The 10,796-nt window shown below is 27.5% G+C and overlaps 1 protein-coding gene across 1 annotated transcript in view; it reads right to left on the bottom strand.

The window, feature by feature from the left end:
* Positions 1-10,796, bottom strand: part of LOC111620697 (uncharacterized protein KIAA1109-like) — a 185,047-nt gene that overhangs the window by 138,658 nt on the left and 35,593 nt on the right. Inside the window, exons 4-8 of the mRNA XM_023362685.1 lie at positions 10,320-10,579; positions 8,732-9,002; positions 6,778-6,950; positions 5,130-5,255; positions 2,202-2,372 (exon numbers count right to left, since the gene is read on the bottom strand). Coding sequence (XP_023218453.1) covers positions 2,202-2,372; positions 5,130-5,255; positions 6,778-6,950; positions 8,732-9,002; positions 10,320-10,579 — 1,001 coding nt within the window. The remainder of the gene's footprint in view (positions 1-2,201; positions 2,373-5,129; positions 5,256-6,777; positions 6,951-8,731; positions 9,003-10,319; positions 10,580-10,796) is intronic.

Raw genomic sequence — 10,796 nt, 5'->3', positions numbered from 1 at the left:
TGTAAACGTGTACGTGTGACGTTCGGCGCCGCTTTCCCGTAAGCCTAAAAGTTTGACGATGGTGTTTGGAATGTCGAGTGTGATTCCACCGACTATCCAAACACCATTGTCAAACTTTTAGGCTTACGGGAAAGCGGCGCCGAACGTCACACGTACACGTTTACACGTTTAAAACGTGCGCCTCAACCTCTCTATTAATTTACAATGATGCTAAATGTTATATTTCAATAAAAATTTTAATGATTTTAAAAAGTTACAATTGAAAATAATAACTGTATTTTATAATTTAAAAACAAAAACTATTTTTCATCATTACAAATTTTATATATAATAAACAAGGGTTATTTTGTGACACAGTGAACTTACCTAATACTAAAGCTAGAAAGTATAGGACATAATATTTTCCACTGTTGATTTTCCTTCTAACCAAGAAATCAAGTAGTGAATGAAGTGTGTGATACTTTTTTCAGTTGTAAGAAAATAAAAACAGTTGATATGTTAATAGTATGTTTAAGTCAAAATATTATTCTTTCATATAATTATCTATAAATACAATTAATTTTTATAAATTGATTTTGTGACAGTACAGTCAACCCCCTATAACGCAGTAGATACGTTCCGCTTTATAAGAATTTCGCATTGTAGAAATCCTCAAATACATGAGCCAATCACAGCCCGGCACGTGTGCAGTTTACGGACTATGGCTGTCTGAAAGGTTTTCTTCCATAAAATTAATCGATTCTAGACTAATTTCACTCAACATTTCCAAAACATGTATAATTTTTTGGGAATAATCTGTATAAACTATGCTATAAACAAAAAACTGTAGGATTACTTACCGAGTGTGCACCGTTCGACCACGCCATTGCTTAAGCTTGTTTTTGTCGCGGAGCAGTGCACCAAACGGCAACTGCATTTTCTGATAAGTTATTTTTCTGCGAAAAATTTGCTGAACTTTGGAGACATCATTAATAGAAATAATTTTTATGGCCATTGAATAAGAAATGTTTTTTCACAAGAAATGTATAGACTTACAGTACCCAATTTAGGCCTATATACTGTACAGACGATAGTAAACTCAACTTACCCACCTAAACTCTCCGTAGTGTGTAAGTAGTTCAGCTGCCCATCCACTATTGGTCCAGATTCGACCAATCCTGTTGTGACACGAGTTGGCGATGACGTTTTACCGAATTATAGGAGTCTCTTTTAGCGTCTTTATACAAATACGGTCGCAATTTTTTTACCGCGATATACGAATCTGCATTATATGAACCCGCGTTATAGGTGGTCTACTGTATATACAAAGAATCTGATGAAAGCATAAAAAGTGAAATTGGAGAATTATGAAATGCAGACAACAAAATAAAATATTCCATATAATGAAAATTTAATTTAAAAAATGAAAAAAAATTTGGTAAATACATAATTGTAATTTTTGAAGAGAGGTGGAATTATAACAGAAGTGAAAAAAGTGATGCACAAGTAAGTGTAATGGAGTCTGTTGGAAAATATTGGCAGTGGTCTGAAGAAAAAGAAATGTCTGATTACCTATCTTGATCATTTTATTTTATTGCTCTTTTATTCTTCAAAAAAATTTCCTACATTCAATATCACATTGTCAACAAGTTTCAGTTTTAGTATTTATTAAAAGATAAAAAATTGTTTGTTTTATGATAATTAATAAGAGTTACTATTTCTAATGAATGATTTTTGTTTCCCATTTTCCTTTCTAAGTTACTAGCAAATACTACAGAGTAATATTCTGGCATGGAATTCACTATGGATTTAAGCTGCAAACAGTCACAAAGTTACGTAAAATGATGGGGTAAAATTATGACAAATATTTTCCACAATATTTAAAATAATAAATTATCAATTAAAAACTCTATGTGTAAAGAAAGGAAAATGTTTCATCTTTCTAAAATGACAACTAATAAAATACTTGGTCCAATCATCCAGTAATTAACACTAAAAAAAAATGTAAAAAGTATCACAAAATAACCATGGTTTACCATATTTTTAATGTTTACAAGACTAAAATTATAAAATGAAATGCTTAAGTAGCTGTATTATTTGGATATAAAGTATATTTTAAATTTAAATAGTACTATGAAAGTATAAGAACAATTTTATTATAAATACTAAATTCTGTTTATATAATTATTAAAAATGTAAAATAAATTAATTATATAACAAACCTCAAGTGTTTCACTCTCTACAAGTGTTCTGTACTGTAAACTAGTTGTAGCTTCTAAATGAAGTAACTGACCATTGATTTTAGTAGAGAATCCATTTTCTTCAACAATCCAAGGAATTGTTATTTCTAAATATGACCCTGGCCTAGTTGTCATATGAATAGCATTGGTTTCCTTAATTATGAAAAATCAGTTCATATTAAATACAGAATGGGAATAAAACTACAAAATTAGATATGCTTAAGCTTGATTTCTCATAAATCAAAAATACAAGTGCTTTCTAAAATATGAATTTAATATTACATTGTATACATTTCTGAAAACCTATAACATTTTTGAATACAAAGAGAAAAAACTAACACAGTCATCAGATATGAAATTAAATTTCAAACAACATATACAGCATATTTAACTGTATGGCTGTGTATGGTGTATTGAAATTAATTGTTTAATTAATGAAACACATTGTTTCATTAATTTCAATAATCATTTAATAACTTCTCCAACATGAAAAGTATAAATAATGATTTCTATTACATAAAGGTGAATTAATATTAAAATATTTTTATACAAAAAACAGTATACAAAGGAATTTATATAAGCATTTATAAACACTTCTATTTTATGTTAAAAATTAGGATACAATCTGATAACTATCACTTGTTAATAATAAAATAATTTAAGAAGTATTTCATCAGAACTGAATTACTAAATTAAATTACTTGATCATGCCAGTTTAAGTACTTCTTATATTTGATATTTTTTTATATAATCATTTATTGCAATCAAGTATATAATATTTAAACTTATAAAACTGTATTTTATAAATATGAAGGTCATTCTATAAGTAAAGAACGTTTGTTTCTCTAGATATTTTTATTTAAGATAACGAAAGAAAACTTATTTTACAACACACGATATCTTAGCTATTTTCTATGTAGTCACCATACAAATTTAAACATTTGTCATAGCTTATCACCCAGCTTTTCTATCCCTTCTGCATACTCAGTTACTGCCAAGTGCTTGAACCAGTCATTAACAGCCTCTTTCAGTTCTCATTGTCACTTCCTTAGTGATTCCCGAACAAAAAAATCCTTCAATTTTGGGAAAAGATGGTAATCACTAGGAGCAAAGTCCGAGCTATGAAGAGGATGTTCAAAAATGTTCCACTTAAACTGCTGAGGCAAGTTCTTCGTCAATGCAGCAGCATGCAGACATGTGTTATCCTGAAGAAGCACAATGCCTCTGGACAACAATCCCCACTGTTTGTTTTGAATGGCATGGCGTAGTTGGTAAAGGGTCTGACAATAGGCTGCTGCATTTATGGTCTCCCCTCTAGCAGTGGCGTACCGTAGTGCGGGTGGCAGGCGCGGCCCGCCCCGGGCGGCACTTTTTAGGGGGCGGCAAAATTGCACAATAAATAATAATAATATCTTGTAAAAATTTGAAACATCCTAATCTATACTTGCATCGCACCTACAATAGTGCTATCATCTGGACAGTCCGGGAATCGGCTCGCCATCCGGGTGAGCTAGTAATTTTTAATCCGATGAAATCCTGCGAAACCTGTTGACCTGTTTTTTTATTTTTTTTGCCTGTAAGATTCATTCGCGTTCATATAGAACTATATTAAACAGATCGCTACACTAGCACGGAATTTCATTGTTTGTTCTTTGACAAAACTGAATTTTGGTCTTTTAAATTGAAATACCTAAATAAGGGGGGCCAAAATTTTCCTCCGCCCCGGGCAGCTGACACCCACAGTATGCCACTGCCCTCTAGGCATTTAGTCAACAAGTAGGATGCCATCCCAAAACACTGTAGCCATAACCTTTTTGATGCTTAGAATTTGTTTGGCTTTTTTTGGTCTTGTTGGAAATCCAGAATGATGCCATTCCATTATCTGGCTCTTTGTTTCTGGAGTTTTTTCTGAAATCCAGGTCTCATCACCAGTAATAATGTGGTTCAAAAACTCCTTGCCATCCTTGTTGTATCGACAGAAAAAAGTCAGTGCAGCTCCCATCCGATTTTGTTTGTGATCATCTGTCAAAAGATGAGGAACCCACCTGGCACACTTTTTTGTAGCCCTAATCACCACTAACAATGCCATAAAGAATTGTTCTTGAAATTTCAAGAAAGAATGAACTAAGTTCATCTATAGTGAAACGTCTATCCTGTTGAATTTTTTCCTCAATCCTTGATTTGAGTTTGTCAGTCACAACTTTAGGTCGGCCCAAGTGTTCTTCATCATAAATATTCGTTCGCCCACCATTAAACATGATGCACCATTTTTGAAGTGAAGCTTCATTCATCACATTACCATAAACCTCAATTATCTGTCTGTAAATTTTGATAGGGCGGACTTTTTTGCATTCAAAAAAAGTCCACCCTATCGAAGTCAAGTGTGAGGTTTGTAGTATAATATGCTTTTTTGCATTCAAAAAGCATATTATACTACAAACCTCACACTTGACAGGACCTTTAATTTGGTCACACATTTCAAAGTCACACTATAAACAGTAAATGATCATTGCAGCTCGCTATTAGTGTCAGACTGGCGCGAAAAAATGGGAAGGTCAATTATCCATGATGTGGCAGTGAGGGTGGTGGGAAAACTGTGTAGCTCATCAGATCAAAACGTTCTTTATGTTTAGAATAACCCTTGTATTTTAAGATTTTTATTTAATTATAAATTCTAAAAAGATTCATATCAAAGATATAATTTGACTCATTTTTAATATCAGTCTTTTAATGACTTACTTCATTTCATATTTAGCAATTATTTTTTGACATAATGTGATAAGCCAATGACATATCAAAAGTAAAACTGTATATAGATTGTTTACATGTAATACTTAGTCATAAGTTATAAGCACAATATGTTTGACAATATGTCTAAAATACTATTAATGAAAGACATAAAATTAATACCTTTTCTTTAGAAAATAATATATCAATAGTTGCTTCAGCAAGTGTACTTAGTCTTATATCAAAAGAATGAAATTGTCTTTTATCACCAACTTCTGATTTTTTTGTTGGCACAATTGGTTGATAATCCTGAAACATTAATAATATTCTCAAATACATATTATTTTTATTTAAAACATATAAACTAGCTTCTAAATGTGTCATATATTTTATACAATGTTATAAAATATTATTTATTAGAATTAAAAATACATAACATATCTAATTGCTTGCTTTCAAATTTAATCAGATAATCTGTATTTAAATTTTAATTCAAATTAAATTTGTTTTTTTATTAACTTACTCTGTCAGTTTGTCCATATAAAATCTTGCAACTCAATTTTCACCCACTTCCCAATTTCTGATCTAGTTGAAACTTTGCATACACATGTATTCCCAAAGACAATACATTTTTTAGAGTTTGCAAACAATTTTAGCAATTAGCAAAAACTGAGCAATAAATTAAAATTTGTAAATAAAAGCTGATAATAGATGGTATTACACATAACTTAATAAATTGTCCCCTTTTTATGCATACTGTCTACATAAAATCTTATAACTCACTTCCCAATTAAAATCTTCTAAAAAGAATAACTTATAAAACTAAAAAGTAAAAATATAAAAAATTTTTAAAGAAATGTTTTTTATTTACATAAATTCATTAAAAAGTAAAAAATATATTTTTTCAGGTTTCACATATTCTTGGTATTATGCAACCAAAAATAAAGTGTGGGGCACTAATGTTTATAAATGTTCTTAGTTACACTTTCCATCATTTTCTGAGGGCTTCCCCTTTGGTCACATAATATCAAGAATACTATGAAAGCTGGAAAAAAAATTATATATTTAAAAAAACTAAAAGTAAAAATATGTTAATATATATATATATATTAACATATTTTTACTTTTAGTTTTTTTAAATATATAATTTTTTTTCCAGCTTTCATAGTATTCTTGATATTATGTGACCAAAGGTAAAGTGTAACAGAATATTTCTAAACATGNATATATATATATATATATATGTTTTATTTTCATATATTGTAAGATATTTTCATACATAAAAATATTTTACAAGAGGGGAAAACTTTGAAAAATAATCAAAAAGATATAAATATAATTGGAAAAAAGACTAATGTTAAAAGTAACATAAATTATCATTAATTAAAACAAATGTAAATTCAATTAATTTATTAAATCCAACTACTTTTGTAAATTATTAATATATAAACAGTGAATAAAGCTGTACTTTATTTATGTTTATTTCCACTTCTCTTTAAATTTTTGAGTCTTATAATCTTTGGAAATTCTTGCATAAGTCTTTAGTTAAAGTTTAAAAATGAATATCCAAATTTGCATTTAATTTCTGTTGTTATTTTATAATTAAAACAAAAAACCTAGACATAATATACATTTCATTGTATGTATTTAAATAAATTATAGATTTATGTTGCATATAACAGATTATAAAAGCAATTATGTAAATAAAAAAATATATTTAGTTAATTTAGTTAATATAATTTACATTTTGGTATGTTATAATTTTTACATTGTATATGTGTATTGCAGGATATGTACACATATATGATTAGATCACAAAAATGACATTTACCTGAGGGAAAAAGAATTTATACAATTGTTCTCGTTGTCTATCTGCCCATGGTCCATAACTAAAATCAGTACCTTTTCCACACTTGATATCTAAACCCCAACAAGGATTTGTAGTTTTTTGAACAATGTCACCATTTGCAAGTTCCACCATTTCAGGTTCAGATGATACATTTCCTTTAATAAAATAAAATTAAATAATTTCAAAATATATTGTATATATAAATTATGTGTTCTGAAAGTAAGTTCTAATTAAGCATGTAGTCTGTGCATTTGGTATGAGTCAAGTTTTGTTAACATTATTCCAGAAGTGAAGAAAGAAACATCAGACTTACTTGTAGTTTTCCTACATTTATCAGACATTAATAACTGTGTTAGAAAAAGCAAAATAAACAAAAATCCATTGTATTGTGAGACAAGGTCAATAATCAGATTTTTAAATGCTCATATTTACTCTGTTAAAATTTATCATTAGAATTCTGAGATATGTTTTGACCATGCAATAAGTGAAAGAATATTGTAATAATAATGTAGCAGTAAGGAAATAAGGACAAATCAAGAAGGACAAATGTACATGATGAAAAATAAAGTTGTTTGTCCATATGTTGTGACTGTTGATCTGGTTGAACAAGTATAATAATGAAGAGATGATGACATCTGTGCAAGAATCTGGTGAGACTTCTTTCACAAAACAATAAAATCATGTAACTAAATTTAAAAGGTGACTCGATTTCAAAGGCAATTTTGTTTAAAAGTAGGTAAATATCTGTGTTAACTTTTAACAAGAAAAAATATACAAAATATTTTCTTTGTATCATCTAGGGTCGATTAGAACTTACTTTAAAATATATAAAGATAGAATATGAGATATATTTGTAAACATATAGCAAGTAGTTTATATCATCTATTTGCTATAATTTCAATACATATATAACAAGTTTTTCAGAATTATTCTTATATTTTAATGAACATACAAAGAATTTTTTTCTATAAACATATAAAAATTGACTTTTATTGAAATTTATGAAATGATCTGAAAACAATTCAGATTTTCTAAAATCTGAATTGTTTTCAAAATCTGATTTGATTTAAAAACTTAATTTGCTATAAAAGATTTAATAAATAGTAATAAAAAAATGAAATTTACAACTATAAACAAAAATAGCATATTTTTGATAAATCCAGAAAATAAAAATTTAATTGCATACAAGTTCATCTCAAAGTAAAAACTTAAAAATATTATTTCTATAAATGAAAATCAATGCTTTTTTTTTTTGTTGTTTTTTTAAAACAGATAAGTTATTTCATTGCTTAAGGTATTTTCCATGTGCTAAGACAAAAGCTAAATGTACATATTAATTAAAATGTTCTGTTGAATTTAGAAGTGGTGTAGTCAATTTTTAAATATATTTACATTTTGCACAGCAAATCAAGATGAAAGTTGTTAGCATAAAGTAGCTATTGATGCAGTTTAATTGAAAAGTGTTGTTCTCTGTGACATATATACTAGAACTAAGTGAATATCATTTATTTCTGAATTTGTAAAGATATGGCTGGAAAAATATTGAATGGTGAAAAAGAAATAAAAGCTGAAGTCTGTAATTACTTATAAAATCAGACTGCATTGTTTTACAAGTATGTAACTTCAAAAAACTGGTTTATAGGATATATAAATGTATAGAATTACAGAAATAGTGTAAAATGATTAATTTTTTAATAAACTGGAATTTTTGTTTTTATGTATTTTAAATATTGTGAACAGCAAGTTTTTATTTTCATATTTGCCTCATAAAATAATAAAACCCAAGAAAAAAATTTAAAATTATTTAAAATATTTGCAGAAATACACATTCTAATTATATAATATGTAAAAGAAATAAATTTATTTCTAAAAACATTCAGATATTAAAATAGGATAAACAGATACAAAGCAATGCTATATTAATTAACTTAAATACCAGGTTCATCTTGATAATAATATAAATCCACCATATTAGATTGCAAGACAACGAAACCTTCTCCCATAAAACGAGGTGGTTCATCAGAGAGTCCAGTATACTTTGGACTTGGTGCAAGAATAACTTTAAAATTTTCAGCTTTACACTTGGCAATATGTGTAAATTTATCCAAACGAGAAGAGGCTGGTTTAGTAGTATATGTGATATGGCCTTCTTCAAAAGCAATAGATAATGTTGTAGGAACTAAACGATTCCCAAATACTAACCGGCCCTGCAAATATATAAATAAATAAAAATCAATTTTATAATTTGCAAAATAAACATATATAAAACAATAAATAATTTTATTAAAATAATAATAATTTACTTATACATTTTTTTTATATATATTTACATCTTTAGATGTCTTATTAAACACACAAAAATCACTGACTACAATTTTTTTAGATAATTATAAATATATCCTTTTCATTAAAAAAAAATTGTCATCATCTAGATAAAATTAAAACAAATAAAAGCATATCATTTACAAAGCCATTATGAATCTCATGATATAGTAAAGCATACAGATTTGCTAATATATAATCTCAAAATTAGTACTTGCACCTAACTAAGACCTGGACTATTTTCTTCTACCAGAATTATCATCAAAATTAAAAAATTGAAACCAGAATTAGAAAAAGCTTCAAATGTTCACTTTTTATTTTGAAGAGTATTTCCGTGTTCTATTTCTAAATGTTCAATATCCTCACAATGGTCTATTGCATAGACTGAAACATTAGATTTTTAATAAAATATTACTGTTTATGGTGGATTTGTTTGCTTAATGGTTAAAGCACTATTTGTGTCAAATTATAAGTTCATAATTCAGTAATAAACTGAATTTTGGTAAATAATTGTTCTGGTTAAATTCAGTTTTATAAAACTTTTATAAATAAAAAAATTTTAAATTGAGAGTATGTAATCTGTAAAACTTTAAAAGCTTTTATTTTATTCAGTTTTTCAAAAATTCACTTTTTTCCTCTTACGCATATTAATTATAACTATGTATTACTGTATGTTGTGAATTCAATAGTATCCAATCTTCACGTTTTTCATTGCATTTGGATTTGTTTGTCACATTTGCCATATACTACTAATCATTTTTTATCTTCTCAACATTCAAAAGCCTTTGATAAGATAATCTATAAGTTATTATCACAAATAACTGTTTAATTATAACTGTGATGAGCTGGATAATTTAAAGCTGATCAGGTGCAATTTGGAAATAAAAAGACTATATGTACAGTACCTATTGAAAAGCTAATTTATTCTGAATCAGTGCATCTATTTCTCAAATAATATTTCAGATTTTATTTGATCCATATTCAGTTATATCTGAAAGTAAATTTTGAAAATTTTGCAAATTACATGTATTAAATATATTTAATCTCCACTAATCTGGAATATTTTGAAATTGCAGTTATCTTTTTTAAACTAAGTAGCTAATAACTCTGTAAAGAATAATTTAAAATAAATCATTAATTTTGAATTATAATATTATCTTTTGTATAATAAAGAACAAATAGATATATTTAAATTCACTTACAGTTGAAATATCAACTTTTATAACAGGTATCAAATCCCGCCATTCATATCCTTGTTGATCGGATGTCTGTTCTGTTGCAGTAGGATTTTCTCCTTCACCTGATCCAGAATCCTGCCAATATGGATCTGAACGTGTTGGAAGTATTCGAGGTTCCAGTCCAAATAAGTGTTCCAAACGAGCATACAGCTGAGATCTATTATATATGTGTAATTCAAATCCATTAAGAAGAATTGAAATCCGAGTATCTGAATGTGAAAAATCTGTCAAGAAAATTAATTTAATTAATTTTACATTAATTAAAACACTAATAAGATCAAAGATTAACATGTTAATCTATATATATAATCAAAATGGGTTGATAATAATAATAATAACAATTTGATAATAATAATAATAAGTGCAGAGCCAAAAAGTTAGGAGATGAAAGTTGAAATTTGGTACACAGTTAGAGTACATCATGAGAATGTACACTAAGAA

Source organism: Centruroides sculpturatus, unplaced genomic scaffold (genome assembly GCF_000671375.1).
Source record: "Centruroides sculpturatus isolate CEXI.00-Female unplaced genomic scaffold, Cexi_2.0 scaffold243, whole genome shotgun sequence".
Classification (NCBI taxonomy): Eukaryota; Metazoa; Arthropoda; class Arachnida; order Scorpiones; family Buthidae; genus Centruroides; species Centruroides sculpturatus.
This window is presented reverse-complemented; position numbering and strand designations above follow the sequence as displayed.